Below are 18,046 nucleotides of genomic sequence, written 5' to 3'. Positions count from 1 at the left end.
GAGGGGCTGGACCAGGGCTGCGATATCAGGTTGGATATTTGGGAAAATTCCTTCTCAGAAGAGCTGGAAGGAGCTGCCCAAACCAAAAACATCCCTGGAAGTGTTTGGGGACAGGAGTGAGCGTGGGCTCGGGGACAGTGACCGCCTCAGGAACAATTAAAATTTGGATTTGGGCGTTTTGGGAGGAATTTTCCAACCTGTCCCTGTCCCCTCCTGTCAGGGAGTTGTGCAGAGCCAGGAATTGCCCTAAATCCCAAATTTTCTCCAGGCTCAGCCTCTCCCAGCCCTCCTCTTTTCCCTGTCCTTGTCCCTAAAAAAGGTGGGGACAGCTCTGAGAGCGGGGTCGGGTCCCTGAGCGCTGTCCCGGCTGCTCTCCCTGCCCGGATTTAATCCCAGGGCTGCGGGAAATGAGGGAACAGATGGTGCCGGGGACAGCGGCGTCCCTAATCGGCACAGCCCGGGGGGTGTGACCCCAAATCCCCTGGGATCACACCCTGGGAATGGGATGGACCCCAAATCCCCTGGGTCACATCCTGGGGAATGGGATGGACCCCAAATCCCCTGGGTCACACCCTGGGGATGGGATGGACCCCAAATCCCCTGGGTCACATCCTGGGGAATGGGATGGACCCCAAATCCCCTGGGATCACATCCTGGGAATGGGATGGACCCCAAATCCCCTGGGTCACATCCTGGGGAATGGGATGGACCCCAAATCCCCTGGGTCACACCCTGGGAATGGGATGGACCCCAAATCCCCTGGGTCACATCCTGGGGAATGGGATGGACCCCAAATCCCTGCGGTCACACCCTGGGGAATGGGATGGACCCCAAATCCCCTGGGTCACATCCTGGGGAATGGGATGGACCCCAAATCCCCTGGGATCACACCCTGGGGAATGGGATGGACCCCAAATCCCCTGGGATCACACCCTGGGGAATGGGATAGACCCCAAATCCCCTGGGTCACATCCTGGGGAATGGGATGGACCCCAAATCCCCTGGGATCACATCCTGGAGCAGGGGATGGACCCCAAATCCCCAAATTTCCTACCAACCCAAACCATTCCATGATGCTCTTATCTATATAAATAAAATATACGAATACAGATATTCTCCTGTATCATTATCTATATTTATAATATTATTTATTCTATCCTATTTATAGGTATATAATGATATATTGATCAATATCTTGTACTTATAGATCATAAAATAATTCTATGATCTTATGCTCTTAGATATATGTTATATATAAAATCTTAGATATAAGTTGTAGATTTGTTATTATTTAATAATGATTACTGATTATTTTTATACATAATATTTTTACTTATGATATATAATTTTATTAGATAATATGTTTATTATTTATTGAGAATAATTATTCCACTACTGACTAATTATTGTTTTTTGGGGTTTTTTTAAATTTCTTTTTCACCTTCATCTCCTCTCTCCCCCAGAGAATTCAGGAATTCAGCCCCATTTGTCTGGCTGGGATCAGCGCAGCCCAGATGCAGAAATAATCCAAAATCCAATATTAAACACATAATCCCATGATTTCTATTTCTAGAAATATTCAATATTTATTTCTCCGGGGGAAGGAGGAGCCCCAGGCCAGGATTTGGGTGGGATTTGCTTTGTGCAAACCTCGGCTGGGGTTTTTTTGTTTTTTTTAAGCAACAACTTTTACCCGAAGTTAATTTTTATTGGTTTAATGAAGGCAGGGGGATCCCACCTCTGGTTTTCCATGGATTCTTTTGGCTTTAATCAGCTCCCAACTGCTGAGGATTTTTGGTTTTTTTTTCCTTCCCTACAAATCCCCCATCAATAATTTTATATTTTTATTGCTGCCCTTTTCCCCTGCCCTGTTCCGTCCCAGCTGCTCACTTTTACCAATTCTCCTTCTTTTATTTCCCGCTTTTTAAAAATATTATTATTCCCAACTTCTCCAACTCCTCCAGCACCCGGGAAGGGGAAAGAGACACAAAATCCAAGAGGGAACAGAGCGGGAAAACCGGGAAAGGAATCGGGGCAGGGATTGGGGAAAAGGGATCAGGGCAGGAATTCAGAAAAGAATCAGGGAAGGGATCGGAGAAGGGATTTGAGCAGGGATCGGGGCAGGGATTCGGGAAAGGATCCGGGACAGGGATGCGGGAAGAAATGCGGGCAGGGATCAGGACAGGACGTGGAAAAGGATCAGGGAAGGGATCAGGAAATGATCCGGGAAGGAACTGGGGCAGGGATACAGGACGGGATGCGGGAAGGGACCAGGGCCGGGATCCAGCGCCTTCCTGGGGATGTCCCCCACACATCCCCTCCTCTCTGGGACCCTCAGGATCGTGGGGGAGCCGGGATAACCCCAATCCAGAGCCTTAGAGCCGGGATAACCCCATTCCAGAGCCCTGGATCTGGGATAACCCCATTCCAGAGTCCTGGATCTGGGATAACCCCATTCCAGAGCCGGGTACCAGGACTCGCCTCCATCCCCGGGCTCTCCAGCGGATCCAAATCCCCCGGGAGCGGCGGGGGGAGGATTCTCCCATGATCCGGCTCCTGCCGCCCCAGCCGTGCATTAATAGATTATCCCGAGCTTTTGGGATCGCCAGGAGCCAGGAAAGAGCTCGCGGGAGGAGCACGGGCACTGCCAGGGCTGCAGGAGCGGCCCCGTTTCTCTCTGCTGCCGGAATTCCCAAACCAGGTGGGGACGGGATGGAGCGGGACAGGGGACGGGGCTGATCCCATTCCTGGCTGGAGTTTTTGGGATGTCACAGCTGGGGTGGAGAGGGGACGGGGCTGATCCCATTCCCGGCTGGAGTTTTTGGGATGTCACAGCTGGGATGGAGCGGGAAAGGAGAAGGGGCTGATCCCATTCCCGGCTGGAGTTTTTGGGATGTCACAGCTGGGATGGAGCGGGGTTGGGATGGGAGGATTTCGCCCTCCCAGCAGCTCCAGCCTTTCCCTGCCCTTTTTCCCAGGATCTGGGGCATCCCTGGGTTCATCGCCCTGGGGATGGGGGATGGCTCCTTGTGCCACCCGGTTTTGGGGTGACACCGGGGCCAGGGGCTGCTTTTGGAGCCCCCTCAGCTGCCGTGCCTCAGTTTCCCCATCACGCCCGTCCTGCCCCAGTGTGGGGTGGGGGGGCACAGAGGGGTTTGCTGCTCCCCAAATCCCTCCTGGTCCCTTCAGAGCTGTGACCAGGCAGGGATAGAACAAACCCCCCCCTCCTTCCCCGGCAGCCTCTGGCTGCTGTTCGCTGCTCCCCACCCAAATTTCAGCCAAATCCGCCTCATCCCCCGCGCTTTGCATGGGAGGGGCACAGGGCAGCCCCTGCCCCCACCACAGCAGCCCCCAAAGCTCCGGGAGCGCTGGGCTGCTCTGCTGAGGGCTCGGGAACCTCCCCCGGAGCTTGCCACACTCCTGGGGGAGCCTTTGGGGTGTCCTGGGGGGATCAGGGCAGGAGCAGGCTCCCAAATCCCCGTTCCCAGCCCAACGGAGCCCTCGGAGAGCGCCATGGACGAGTGGGATCTCCCACAATGGAAAAAAGAGGTGGAAAGCCTCAAGTACCAGCTGGCCTACAAGAGGGAGATGTCGTCCAAGACCATCCCTGAGTGAGTGGGGCTTTCCCCTTTCCTTTCCTTTTTCTCCTTTTTCTTTTCCTTTCCTTTCCTTTCCTTTCCTTTCCTTTCCTTTCCTTTCCTTTCCTTTCCTTTCCTTTCCTTTCCTTTCCTTTCCTTTCCTTTCCTTTCCTTTTTCCTTTCCTTTCCTTTCCTTTCCTTTCCTTTCCTTTCCTTTCCTTTCCTTTCCTTTCCTTTCCTTTCCTTTCCTTTCCTTTCCTTTCCTTTCCTTTCCTTTCCTTTCCTTTCCTTTCCTTTCCTTTCCTTTCCTTTCCTTTCCTTTCCTTTCCTTTCCTTTCCTTTCCTTTCCTTTCCTCTTTTCCCTTTTCCCCAAGAGCAGAACCCACCCCCAAAATCCCCCCCAGCTCCCCAGGAGCTCTCAGATTAAATTTTCCCTTCCTGGATCTCCAGACCCCAAGGACAGAACCCCCCTGGTGTCCCCAAATCCCCCCTGGTGTCACCATGGGACCCTCCCTTTTTTTAAAATTTTAACTTCTTAGAAAAACTAACTGAAAGGAAAAAAAAAGTTTTTTTATTGTTTATTGTAGATAATATAGTTTGTGAGCAAGATGTGGGGGAGCAGGTGTAGTTTATGTTAATGATTATTTTTTAAATTTTTATTTTTGGAAATAGTTTTAAAGCTGCAGAATTTAATATTTCATATTAGAGAACAGATAATTTGGGATATAAGTTATTTGGAGTTATTTAAGTGATGTAAGTTTATATTAGTTTATATATTTTTTTTATGTGTTATATTTTCATATTTTAAGTTTATATTAAGTTACATAAGTTATTTAAGTTATAAAGTTATTTTGAGCCATTTTATTTTTAATTTTTTACATTTCATATCTAATTTTGTAAACACATACATTATAAATATATATCTTATATTATCTATAATCTATATTTTATATTATACGTTATATTATATATTTTATAGAAAATACATAATATATAATACATAATATATAATATGTAAATATATAAAATACATCATATATAATATATATTATAAATATATAACATTATATATTATATATACATATATAAAACATACATTTATATATTATATATTATATATTATATATTATATATTATATATTATATATTATATATTATATATTATATATTAAATATGTGTGTATATATATATACACACAGGATACAGTTATATATCGATAATGATAGTGATAAATAGTAATATTTATAATATGTTTTTTATTTAATAATTCGATTTTTTAAGTAGGACCCCCCCAGGGTACAGATCCCCCCTCTCGAGAGCTGAAAATAATTGAGATTTCCGCTGGCTCTGTTGCCCCCAGCAGAGCAGGGTTTACCCCAGACCCCCCAAATGCCCGAATTGTGGCGCCCTGGGGCTGTGCCAGCCTCCCCCTCCCCTCTCGGCAGGTTTGTCAAGTGGATTGAGGATGAATTCCCGAGGATCCCTTCCTGAACCCGGAGCTGATGAAGAACAACCCCTGGGTGGAGAAAGGAAAATGCATCATCCTCTGAGGATGGAGTTTGTTCCACTTCCGACAGGAGAACCTGAACAAAAACCCCTGAAAAAAATCCTGAAAAAAATCCTGAAAAAAAAATCCTGAAAAAAAATCCTGAAAAAAAATCCTGAACAAAAATCCTGAACAAAAATCCTGAACCCAAACCCTGAACAAAAAAATCCCTGAACTAAAGCCCTGAACCCAAACCTTGACACAAACCCTGAACAAAATCCCTGAAAAGAAATCTTGAACAAAAATCCGGAACAAACTCCCTAAACAAAAATCCTGAACCCAAACCCAAACCCTGAACAAAAAAAAAATCCCTGAACACAAACCCTGAACCCAAACTTTCAACACAAACCCTGAACTATAACCTGAACATAAAAAAAACCTCTGAACAAAATCCTGAACAAAATCCCTGAAAAAAAAATCCTGAACCCAAACCCTGAACAAAAAAAATCCCTGAACACAAATCCTGAACTAAAACCCTGAACCCAAACCTCGAATACAAACCCTGAACTAAAACCCCTGAGCAAAAATCCTGAAAAAAAATCCCTGAACAAAAATCCTGAACAAAAAAAAAAAAAAAAACCCTGAACCCAAAATCCTGAACCCAAAATCCTGAACCCAAACCCTGAAGCCAAGCCCTGCCCTGTAGCTGCAGAGTTTTTAGAGATGGGGGACACAGGAACCCCCCAGGATGGGGGAAGGAGCAGCAAAGGCTTCCCCAAACTTTGCTGCAGCTTCACCTCACGCTTGTGCCACCCCAAAAAAAAAAAAAAGCAGATTTTGCAACTTGTACAGAAGCTTTTCATAAAAAAAAAAAAAACAAAAAACCCCACGTTTTTAGTGATTTTAGATACTTTTGTACGCTGTAGGATCTCATTTCACAGCCCAGGCAGAATCTGTGGCACCTCGAGCTTTATGACTGAAATAAACACAGCGATACTCCCCTGTTAATTTTTTTTTTTTTTAGACACATTTATTTCTTTTTTTTTTTTTTTTTTTTTTTTTTTTTAAACAAAATAAGCGCCAAAATCACGGCCACACCCCCCCCCCCAACCCCCCGCCCCCAGCCAGGACTCAGAAAGACAAAAATCGGGCGATGCCTTCGATCGCAGCCGCGGAATCGGTGCTAGAGCAGGTCCCTGATGTAAAGGCTCCTCCTGACGGCGTTGGAAAAGCCCTCGTGGAAACGGAACCAAACATCGCTGCTGCCCACAGCCTTCCCCATCCGCGCCTCCAGCAGCTCCTCCCTGCAAACCTGCGCGGCTGCACCGGCAAAATCCGCTTGGAAAATCCCCAAGTGCTCAGAGATCCCCGCCTGCGGTTCTGGAGGGTCTCACCCCCCACCCAGACCCTGAATTCCCTCTGGATGGGGCAGGAATGGATGGATTTGTCCCGGGAACTCCCCTGCCAGCTGCAGTGGGGTGTGTTTGTGTCCCCTGGGGACAGGAGCCTCTCTGTGGTGCTGGAATTGGGAATGGGGTCACCCCTGTCCCTGTGTCACCCATCTGGGCTGGGGTCACTCTGTGTCACCCACCCAGGGCTCAGGGACACCCCTGTCCCTGTGTCACCCACCCAGGGCTCAGGTCACCCCTGTCCCTGTGCCACCCACCTGGGGCTCAGGGACACCCCTGTGCCACCCACCCAGGGCTCAGGGTCACCTTGTCCCTGTGCCACCCACCTGGGGCTGGGGCCACTCTGTGCCACCACCCGGGGCTCAGGGTCACCCCTGTGTCACTCACTTTGTCCCTGTGCCACCCACCTGGGGCTCAGGGACACCCTGTCCCTGTGCCACTCACTTTGTCCTTGTGTCACCACCCAGAGCTCAGGGACACTTTGTCCCTAGGCCACCCCATCCCTGTGTCACCCACCCGGGGCCGTGGTCGCCTCTTTCCTCTGGATTGGCCTCCCAAAAAAATCCGTCTCGGGCTGTGGGAAGCAAAAATCAGGAACTGAGGTGGCCCTGGAGCACCTGCACTGGCAGCTGCTGCTCAGAGAGGGACAAAAACAGGACCAAAAAAATCCTCCCTGGGCCAGGCTCAGACACCCCAGAGCTCTCCTGGGCAGAGCAGGAGCCAATGCAAATCCTGCAGGAAGGGCCAGGGAATGCAAACAGCATCCAAATTTGGGGAAAAGGCAAAAAAAAAAAAAAAAAAAAAAAATGAGGCTCAGGTGGGGTTTTAGACCCAGCAAAGAGGTGGCAGCTGAGCCTGCAGAGGGGCAGTGCCAGGGACTGATCCCAGCTCCTCTTGGATCATCCCAGAGCAGCTTTTCCAAGCTGCATCCTCCCAGAGCCCAAATTCAGCGATTTCAACCCCAAATTCCCACAGCTCCTCCCTCCCCCAGCCCTGAAAACTCCCTGGGACACATCCAAAATGTCACCCAGCCCCAATTCACGGCAGTCCCAGCGAGGCCTTTATGGGACACACCGAGCTGAGCTGGGCTATTAAAGGAAACTGGACTAAAAAACCAAATTCCAGTGGAGCCAGGGAGTGCCTGGCAGCCCAGGGAAGGGGAATGGGGACAGGAATGGGGACAGGAATTGGGGGAGGAATTGGGGAGGGAATTGGGGAAGGAATTGGGACAGGAATTGGGACAGGAATTGGGGAAGGAATTGGGACAGGAACTGGGGAAGGAATAGAGGCAGGAATGGGGGCAGGAATTGGAGCAGGAATGGGGGCAGGAATGGGGGCAGGAATGCAGCCCTGACCTTGTCCTGCACTGCTGCTCTCCTCACGATGTGCTCCAGGTGCTGCTGGTGGCTGGGGGTCTCTGCTGGCTCTTCCCTGAGGCCATTGCTGGGGTCCTGTGGGGAGGACAGACCCGGACCAGGCTCCCCTTGGGGTGGCTGAGCTCCAGGCTGGAGCACCGAGCATCTGTCACCCCCTTGTCCCCCATCCCAGCCACCCCCTGCAGCATCCCGAAGATTTTTCCATCATTTCTGCCTCGTGGATCAGCCCCAGCTGAAACCCCTTTCCCTGGGATTTCCCATCCACACCGTGTAAACAAGGAGCCCTCAGAGATGTTTTTGAAGCTTCTCTTTGTCCCACACATCCCCCAGGAGCCTTTCTCCTGCTCCAAGGGGCTCCCAGGGATTAATTATCCTGCTGGCACCAGGCCAGGACAGGCATTGGCTACACCCAAGATGTTTCTCCACCTTTTCCACCCCTTCCCATCTTTTCCAGCCTCCAGGAGAGTGGGCAGAGCCACTCTGGGGACTTTGGGACATTTGGGAAGTGCAGCAGCCAGGGAAGGGGAAGGAAGGGGAAGAGTTCACCTCCCACAGACAGCAGCCCAAAAAATTCCCACTTCCAAATTCCCACCTCCTCCCTGGAGGGTGGAAAAGTTCAAAGCTTGAATCCTTCCAGAATTCCTGCAATAAAGCTCAGCCCTCCAACCCAGCCCAGCTGTGCAGTGAAACATCTGCAGCTGGGGGAGGGGGGGGTTAATCCTGGATTAAATCCAGTGGCTGCTTTGGGAAAAACACATCCCCAGGGATTTTCTCCACGTTTGCCCAGCCCTGGCAGCCATTTGGGAAATGCCAACCTGTGCCAGGTTTCGTGCCTCTGCCCTCCTCATCTTCTCCAGCTCGATCTCCCTGGCAATGAGCTGCTTGGCCTGGTAGCTGAGCTGCCTCCGGGCTGCAGAGCAGGGAAACGACACACAGCTTCCACATTCCTGCAGGCCAGAAAAACAGGGAATCAACCCCAAAAAACACCCAGCTCTGTACAGCACCAGCACAGAAAAACAGGGAATCCATCCCAAAAAACACCCAGCTCTGTACAGCCTGCAGAACAGAAAAACAGGGAATCAACCCCAAAAAACACCCAGCTCTGCACAGCCACCAGCAGAGAAAAACAGGGAATCAACCCCAAAAACTCAGCCCTGTCCTGGTGACAGCAAAGGAAGCTGCTCCCTTGTCTTTAATCCCATTAAACCCAACCTGCTGGGAATGGGGCAAAGCCAAAAGTCCCAAATTCTCCTGAGATTCATCACAGGCTCCTGGAACGGTTTGGCTTGGGAAGGATCCTAAAACCCTCCAGCTCCTTCCACTTACTCCAATTCCCATCCAGCCCGGCCCTTGGCCATTCCAGGGATCCAAGGGGCAGGCACAGCTTTTCTGGAATTGCACCCAGCCCCTGCCCAGCTTCCCAGGGATGGATTTGGGGTGCCCTGGGCAGTCGTGGCACTCACGGGTCCAGCTTGAAGATGTACTGGCCCTCGGGCAGGCGCTCCTGCAGGTAGGTGAGGTTGTAGGTGAGCATGGTGCTGATGAGCTCTGCCAGCTGCTGCTTCTCCCTCAGGCTGTAGAGCTGAGTGTTCACCTGGCCAGGGCACAGCAGAGAGCTTGGAAACCCCAACACCCCAAGCACGGGGTTTGTTTTGGGGTGAGGAAGGACCCAGATGGAGTGGTGAGGAAGGACCCAGATGGAGTTTAGTTCCCTCTTAGGGACACGCTGTTGGGTTTTGTCCTTTTCTGACCCAGACATGGGACAACTGAGAGGGGTTTTAAAGAACTTTCGTTCTATTTTCAGTCTCACATGAAGGGTGAGACCATAGAGATGTTATAATTAACACCATCACAATCAGAACCCAATGATTTCCTAATTACAATTCACTCTGAGAGTTTCTGGGCCTATCAGCTTTTGTCACATCATGCTGTAAAATGCCTTAAAGCCAATCATCTACAATTCTCTCTCATGGGTTCTATTACAATGCATTTTTCATAGTTCTATTTCTCCAAAGTATCCAGTTTTATTTGCAAGGCCATCCTTTGGAACTTTTTTCTTAGCTCAACAACATCTGTCCTATTCCATGGCATTTCTAAGTCAGCATTTCTTACCTCCAGGTTTGCACACAGATGTGTGAGCCTTCTGAAAACTCCCTACAAACCCATTTCCCACCACACACATCCTTCCCAGAGCAGGGACAGACCCCTCCTGGCTGGGACAGCTCCCCAAAGCCCTGCTCAGCCAAGCCCAGCCTAGGTGCTGCCCACCACAAAGTTGGGCACCTCAACTCCTGCAACATCAAACCCAGCCCGGATTTGGGACAGAAATCCAGAATAGCTCATCAGGGATGGGTTTACAGAGGTTGGAGTCAGTAAGCCAGGGGTCTCTCTGAAGAATTCAGAGAGAGATCAGAGTGCAGGGATGCAATTAAAGCCTTTGGATGGAATGAGTAAGTGAATAGATGGAGTGAGTAAGTCAGTAAGTAAATGGAATAAGTTTTAAGTGCTTTTAGCAAGTAAAAGGTCTGAGATTCCAGGCTGAAAAACACAGTCCTGGATGCCAGTGTTTCCTTGGAGGATCCAAGAACCTGGTTTCAGACATAACAGAGTTATAGTAAGAATATTGCTTACATTTTTCAGTTAAAACAAGACAGGCCATGACTGTAGTTTATACATAGCCTGGTGTGCTAAGAAACCAAAATTCTAACAGGTTAAGGAGTTGTGGTTTGAATTTGTGTCTTAGCCAGTTGGGAAGTTTCTATAAAAGAACGTGCATTAGGGAAAACTAGTGCTCTGTGTCATGGCTTTATGCCATTGCACTTTGCCATTCCTTTGCTTTGTTTTTGCCTTTGAGACTGATGTGCTCCTGCACTAAATAAATTTATAGCACCGATTAACCGGCTTGGCTTTTTAAAGGAAACAACCCGACAGCGTGGCTGCCTAAAAGCACCCAGAGATCCAAAAACCTCACGTGGCAGCAGGGCCAGGGGTTGGGGACAGGCTGGGGACACTCACAGGTCTCAGTTTGGGGGCGATGATGTCCAGCAGCAGGCACAGCACGTCCAGCACCAGCGCCTGCTGCCCCGCCCGGCTCCGAGCGCCCGGCGCGATCCCCGACACCATGGACAGCACCACGTTCTGCAGCTGGCTCAGCTTGGCCACGGCCTGAAAACAACACAAAAAAAAAAAACCCCTCAGGTAGTGCAGGGATGGATGAGGATTTAACAAAAAAAAAAAAAAAAAGTCTCGATGAATAATAGCAAGTTTTAATGTGAAATGAAAAAAAAATTATTGAGCTGATTATCGGACAACTAAAATGCGAAAAGTGAGTGAGTTAGAAGGGGGTTTTATCCAGCAAAGCACAAATCCACCTCAAACAAAAAATGTTTTTATCAAGCAAAAAGGTTTTCACAAGCAAACAAGAAAGCCAATGTTACAAGTAAAAAAAAAAAAAAAAAAAAACTCAGCATTTTCCACTGAGAAAAACCTGAAAAAACAATTTATAGCTTAAAGTGTAACATGCTAACCTTTTGTGATTGGAAGATAATAACATAAATATAGCGATGTTAGTAGTTAAAATAAGCTCTGGGTCATAGTAAAAGGTGTCCCTGCAGGGTCAGAGCTCTGTCCCCAGCCCCTGCTGGACTTGCCTCGGGCTGGCTGCTGGGGTAGGAGAGCCTGGGGACAGAGGTGGCAGCGAAGAGCAGGTGGAAAGCCACGGGCAGGAAGGGCAGGTAACGCAGGAGCTGGAAGCTCTGCCTGTGCACAACAGCCTGGCCCAGCAGGTCACAGAAACTCAGCCACTCCAGGGCCAGGCACACGGAGCCCAGGCTGGAATCTCGCACCTTCATCTTCAGGAAGTTCTCAAACAGGCCCTGGAAGAGGGTGGGGGGGGGGGGGTCAGAGGGATCCCAGCTCATCCCAGCTCAGCTCCAGCCCCCTTTGGCTGCTCTCACCTGGGCCAGCTTGTCCTGCTCCCCCGAGGAGATGGAGAGCTGCAGGATGTGGTGGAAGCGCTGGCAGGAGGAACTGAAGCCCCCTGAGCCCCCAGGGTGGGACAGGTCCTCGTCCCCCAGCAGGAGCTGGGCTGGCACAGAGGGATCCATTCCTATCCTGTGCCTGGGGGGAGCCCAAAGGGAAGAGCTGAGCGTTTCCCAGGGCTGGAGGGGTCAACAAGGAATATTTGGATGCTTGGAAACTGCACTGGAGGCAATGCCAGTGCTGAATTATTGGGTAACAAAACATCTGGAGTGGCTTCAACTGAAAGAGGTTTAGAGGGAATATTGGGAAGGAATATCCCCTGGGAGGGTGGGAGGCCCTGGAATAGAATTCCCAGAGAAGCTGTGGCTGCTCCATCCCTGGAAGTGTCCAAGGCCAGGTTGGATGGGATTTGGAGCAGCCTGGGACAGTGAGAGGTGTCCCTGCCATGGCAGGGGGTGGTGGCACTGGATGGGCTTTGAGGTCCTTCCAACCCAAACCCTTCCAGGATTCCATGATGGCCACAAATCTCCTCAAGACCCTGCAGCTCATGGAATCACAGAACATTGCTCCAATCCCCATCCCTTGGACACTTCCAGGCATCCAGGGGCAGCCACAGCTTCTCTGGGAAATGGGAACATCACCCCCCAAACACCTACCAGATCTAAACCCCCCCCATCTCCTACCTCTGGGGCTTGGGGAGCTGGAAGATCTCCTGCCAGATGGAGAAGAGCCCCTTGTTCTGGTCCTTCAGGCCAATCCTCATGGTCTGCACCATCTGCACACTGAGCTCCTTCTGCCCTCGGCCGTGCAGGAACTGCAGCAGGAGGGAGGGATGGAGGGGATGGAGGGGATGGGGATCCCAAACCTCTGGGAACAGCTGGACACAGCCACCCCCACCCCCTCCATGTGTGGGGATGAAAAGAGCCCAGGGGACGGGGTGATGTTCCAGGGATCTGCCTGCAAGGGACTTTTGTCCCCTCTGTCCCTGTGCGAGCCTGTGTGCAGCAGGAGTGTGTCCCCAGAGCCATCCCTGTGTCCTGTGTCCCCAAGGTCATCTCCATGTCCCCAGGGCCATGCCCATGTCCTCAGGGCCTTTCCAGTATCCCCAGAGGCATGCTCTCATCCCCAAGGCCATCCCCATGTCCCCAGAGCCCTCCTTGTGTCCCCAGAGCCATCCCCATGTTCCCAGGTCCCTTGTAGTGTTCCCACAGCCATCCCTGTGTCCTCACAGTCATCCCCATGTCCCCAGAGCCCTGGCAGTGTCCCCAGAGCCCTGGCAGTGTCCCCAGGCCATGTCCATGTCCCCAGAGCCCTGGCAGTGTCCCCAGAGCCCTGGCAGTGTTCCCAGGCCATGTCCGTGTCCCCAGGCCCCTGGCAGTGTCCCCAGGCTCCTGGCAGTGTCCCCACACCTGCAGGGTGTTGATGCAGGAGCGGATGTCGCTGTCGGTTTTCTCGCACAGCGCCAGCAGCGCTCCCGTGTCCGCCCGCATTCCCTGCCGGAGAGCGATCTGTGGGAGCAGCACAGGGCTCAGGGGCACGGAGGGGACACAGCCAGGGGACAGGGGGGCCCTGGGTGTCCCCAGACCTCGCTGAGCCGCTGGGCGAGCCGGGAGGGAGCGGTGCGGGGGAAGCTGAGCAGGAAGGATTGCTGCCGGAGCGGGCGGAGCGCGGGCACGAACCTGGGGAGGGAAACACAGGAATTCTCCTCCTAATCCTGGAACGGGGCTGAGAGAATCCAGCAGGGAATTCCCTTCCTAATCCTGGAATGGGGCTGAGAGAATCCAGCAGGGAATTCCCTTCCTAATCCTGGAACAGGGCTGAGAGAATCCAGCACGGAATTCTCTTCCTAATCCTGGAATGGGGCTGAGAGCCCCACAAAGAATTCCCTTCGTAATCCTGGAACTATTTAGGCTGAGAAAAACCTCCCAGAGCACTGAGTCCAAGTGTTCCCCCAGCACTGCCAAGTTACCATGAAATGATGTCCCAGCTTTTAAATCCCCCCAGGGATGGAGACTCCACCACTGCCCTGAGCGGCCCGGACCAATCCATACTTGGTTGCCCTTTCCATTAAAGAATTTTTCCTAAAATCCCACCTAGATGTCCCCTGGCCCAGCCTGAGGCCGCTCCCTCTCCTCCTGTCCCTGTTCCCTGGGAGCAGAGCCCGACCCCTCTGGCTGTCCCCTCCTGTCACGGAGTTGTGCAGAGCCACAAGGTCCCCCCTGATCCCCCTTTTCTCCAGGCTGAGCCCCTTCCCAGCTCCCTCAGGAATTCTCCAGCCTGGAATTCTCATTCCCTTCCCTGGACACGCTCCAGCTCCACAACGTCCTTACTGTGAGGAGCCCAAACCAACCCCAGCACTTGAGGAGCTGCACTCCAACAGAGCCCCCACCAGCAGCCACCTCGTGTGTGGGGCCAGGCTGCGATGTCGCTGTCCCCGTCCCCCCCAGGGGCAGGTGACACTCACTGGTCGTTGCAGATGCAGATGATGGGGCGGAGCAGGAGCCCCCCCTCCCGCCGCCGCCGCCCCGCGCCCGCCTCGCCCTCGCCGTCCTTCCTCTGGATGATGGCCAGCAGCACATTGATGGAGGCCTGTGGGGACAGCAAGGATGGCACAGAGGGATTTTTGCTGGTGGAGCAGCAGGGGAGGTGTTAGCAGGGGGGTGTTTGAGGGGTGGGCTCACCGCGGGCGCGCCGTCGATCTCGTCGATGATGAGGCAGTTGGGTCTCTCGTGGGAGCCCAGCACCGACCTCATCTGGGTGGCAGCTTCAATGCGGGTCCTAAACACCTCGGGGCTGCGGTCATCACTGCAGGGGACACGGGGACAGGTGAGCTCGGGTATGGGGACATGGACAGTATCAGCCCCAGAACAGCAGCACCTCCAGAACAGCAGCACCTCCAGCATCACCCCAAGAACAGCATCACCTTCACCATCACCTCCAGAACAGCAGCACCTCCACAGCACCATCACAGCACAGCATCATCTCCAGAACAGCATCACCCCAAAAACAGCAGCATCTCCAGAAAAGCATCACCCCAAGAACAGCATCACCTCTAGAAGAGCATCACCTCCCCAGCACTATCACCTCCAGAACAGCATCACCCCAAAACCAGCATCACCTCCAGAATCACCCCAAGAACAGCATCCCCTTCACCATCACCTCCAGAACACCATCACCACAGCATCAGCATCACAGCACAGCATCACCTCTGGAATAGCACCAACTCCAAAGCAGCACCATCACCTCCAGCACCCCATCACCTCCACAACAGCATCACCCCAAAAACAGCATCACCTCCACGGAGCCATCACTTCCAGCATCACCCCTGGAACAGCATCACCTCCAGAAAAGCACCACTTCAAGCATCACCCCCAGGCCACCATCACCTCCTGCACCACCTCCAGAAGAGCATCACCTGGCCCCGTTTGTGGGTGGGGCATGGGCTCACCTGGCACCCAGGGGCTCACCTGGCTCACCTGGCTCTCAGGAGCTCACCTGGCACCCAGGGGCTCTCATGGCTCACCTGGCATTCATCTCCACAGGGTTGTACCCCGCGTGCCTGGCGATGACGTGGGCCAGCGTGGTCTTGCCCAGGCCAGGGGGCCCACACAGCAGGGCCACCTGTGGCACAGAGAGACGGGAGGTGACCCCTGCAGGGCTTCCTCCACGGAGGGGACAACGCTGCTCCTCAGCTGGTGGCAGCAGAGGGACCCAACAGCCACATCCCCTCCTGCTCACCTTGTATTTGGGTCTCTTGTGCTGGTCCAGCTCAGCCTCCAGGATCTCCTCAGTGAGCTGGACCTTGGTTTTCCATTTGTTGGGATGTTCCTTGGCATGGCTGAGTGGGGGATGAGCTGCAGGGTTGGGCTTGGGCTTCTTGCCAGCCTTGTCCTTGCCAAACACCACCGTGTCCCACAGCTTGAGCCACTTGAGCAGGCAGCGATTGGTGTACTGCAGGGGGGGAGAGCAGGGAAAATCCATGGAGCCTGGCCAAAAATCCAGCTGAGGGCAGAGGAAGGCTCTCCTTCATGGAGGAGGATGCTCAGGGCATCTCCCCGGGACAAGGTGGGAATGCTTCACTTGCCAGCTCAGCCCCCAAACCTCAGGGAAAGCCTGGATAAGTCACACCAGCCCCATCCCTGCTGGCCCTGCTCTGTCTTGTCAGAGCTTCCCAGCCTCTCCCAGCACGTTCAAAACTTGTAATATTACCCAAAAAAATTCAAAATAGCCAACAACCCCTGGGCTAAAATCCTCCCAGTCTTTCTTTTTGTCTCATTTTGGTCATGTTCCATAGTTTCTTCAGCCAGAACATCCCAATGAAAACCTGCCATCCCTCTCAGGGACTCAGCACTGCTCCCAGCACAGACACAGCGCTTCCAAAGGCAATTCCTGACCCCCTGGCACCAAGAAAGAGCTGCAAAGGTGCTGACCCCACCCATGCCAAGCCCCCCTCTTGTCCCAGCACCTCACATCATCACTGAGCAGCTCTATGTAGCGCCGGGGTGTGAACTTGTCCACCCAGAGGCAGTGGGATGCAGATTCCTCCTCGGCTGCTGGATCTGTGTCCATGCTGGGATCTGGGCTCTCAGCACTGGGCTCGCTCCCCAGGCAACTGCAGGATGGAATTCATTTATCCCAAACCCCCCCAGGAGTCAGGGCAGGGTGGGAATTCCACCCACACTCCCCAGGCTGGGGGTGATGAGGGCAAAAAGGCTCCTCTGCTTGTAGGACCCCCCCAAAATTTGATCCTGAAAGAGCAGCTGGGAGGCAAATCCAGCAGCGTGGTTGGATTTGGGATTGGGGAGGGATTCCATCCCCAAATCTCACCTGTTGATGATCTCTGTCAGCTGCTGGGAGGCCTCCAGAACCTGCCTGCGACGCTTGAGCACAAACACAGGGAGGGATCAGAGACAACCCCCCCAAATCCACAGCTGGGGGCCAGGAATTTGGGAGCCAGCAGGAGTGGCAGGGGCACAGGGGAAGGTGTGGGAGATGTGGTACCTCCTCATCCACCTGCTCCTTCAGGTAGGAGAAGGGCACTCCCAGCAAGTGGAGCGGCCTGCGAGCGTTCCAGCCCAGGGAATCCGGGAGCTGCAAGGACACGGCACAGGCAGAGCCCTCCTGAGCCACTGCAGGTCACAGAGGGGCAAACGCGACCTTCAGAGCCCTGCTCACCTCCAGCCCTGTCCCACGGGGATCATCCCTCAGCACCAGGAACACCCTGGTGCCCTGGGTGGATGTCACATTGATGTAATCCTCCAGGATTGGGGGTCTCCTCAGGACCTTCTTCTTTTCCAAGGGTGGTGTGGTCTGCAGGGGGATCATTCCACTCATCTCCAGGTGGTTCGAGCTGGAAAACACCAAATCCCTTCAATAAGGAAGGACACTTTCCTTCTGTCCTGTTAAAAACGGGGTTCAGCGTGGCCAACCTGGTATTGTGGGCAACCAGAGGTGCCTCTGGGCCACCATCCCAGGAGACATCGGGAGCCAACTCATCGTCTGCACCGAAATCGAGCTTCTTAACAGCTTCCAGGCGCTGCCGCTTCGGCTTCGGGGCTGCAGCAAGGGCAGAGCATCACTGACAGCCGCTGGTACCCGGGGGACGTTCCGGTACCCGGGGGATGCTCCGGTACCCGGGGAACGCTCCGGTACCCGGGGGATGCTCTGGTACCCGGCACCGCTCGGGCCGGCGGGACAGGGGTCAGCAGCACCCGGGGAACCGGGTCAAACCTACTGCGGGGCTCGGATGCTGCCGGGGACACGGCGGGGACACAGCCCGGGTCCCTGTCCTTGGCGCTGGAGTCGCCGGGAGAGTCCCCGGTGGAGTCGGGCTCCTCCGGCTGCTGCCTCTTGCCTCGGAACTGGGAGGTTTTGGTGCCGGCGGGTGGGGATGGTTCATCTGCAAAGGGGTCGGATCACGGTGCCGGTCACCGGAGTGGACCCGCGGCGGGGCGGGCGCGCAAAGCACGGTCCTGCCCGCTCCATCCATCTCTCCCTCCGCCTCCCGTCCCGCTGCCGCAGCAGCGCTCACCTCCCAGCTCGGCCAGCACCTCCAGCTCGGCGGCGAAGCGCTCGTAGAAGCTATCGCCCTCATCGGGGCCATCATCCAGCCCATCCTCGGGCCCGACCTCGGTGCCCGCCATGGGCAGCGCCCGCCCCGCCGCCACCACCGGCCCCGCGCCCGCCGCGCTTCCTCCCGCGCGCGCCGCGGAGCC

The 18,046-nt window shown here is 53.4% G+C and overlaps 2 protein-coding genes across 2 annotated transcripts; one reads left to right on the top strand and one right to left on the bottom strand.

Moving 5' to 3' along the window:
• The first annotated feature begins 3,513 nt into the window (after positions 1–3,513).
• On the top strand, positions 3,514–5,704 carry GNG13 (G protein subunit gamma 13). Its single transcript, XM_014886480.2, is given in 3 exon segments — positions 3,514–3,611; positions 5,025–5,044; positions 5,047–5,704. Coding segments are annotated over 3 exon segments (201 nt in total). The 3' UTR covers positions 5,130–5,704.
• A 469-nt stretch (positions 5,705–6,173) lies between these two features.
• CHTF18 (chromosome transmission fidelity factor 18) lies at positions 6,174–18,012 on the bottom strand. Its single transcript, XM_014886353.2, is given in 23 exon segments — positions 6,174–6,385; positions 6,991–7,048; positions 7,830–7,925; positions 8,666–8,763; positions 8,766–8,797; positions 9,314–9,444; positions 10,866–11,015; positions 11,501–11,725; positions 11,807–11,969; positions 12,515–12,645; positions 13,241–13,339; positions 13,417–13,510; positions 14,296–14,420; positions 14,513–14,636; positions 15,355–15,452; positions 15,570–15,782; positions 16,302–16,443; positions 16,659–16,711; positions 16,833–16,922; positions 17,007–17,181; positions 17,261–17,387; positions 17,566–17,730; positions 17,863–18,012. Coding segments are annotated over 23 exon segments (2,838 nt in total). The 5' UTR covers positions 17,975–18,012; the 3' UTR covers positions 6,174–6,248.
• Between the last annotated feature and the right edge of the window lie 34 nt (positions 18,013–18,046).

Source organism: Sturnus vulgaris, chromosome 16, assembly GCF_052056855.1.
Source record: "Sturnus vulgaris isolate bStuVul1 chromosome 16, bStuVul1.hap1, whole genome shotgun sequence".
In the NCBI taxonomy this organism is placed as follows: domain Eukaryota; kingdom Metazoa; phylum Chordata; class Aves; order Passeriformes; family Sturnidae; genus Sturnus; species Sturnus vulgaris.
This window is presented reverse-complemented; position numbering and strand designations above follow the sequence as displayed.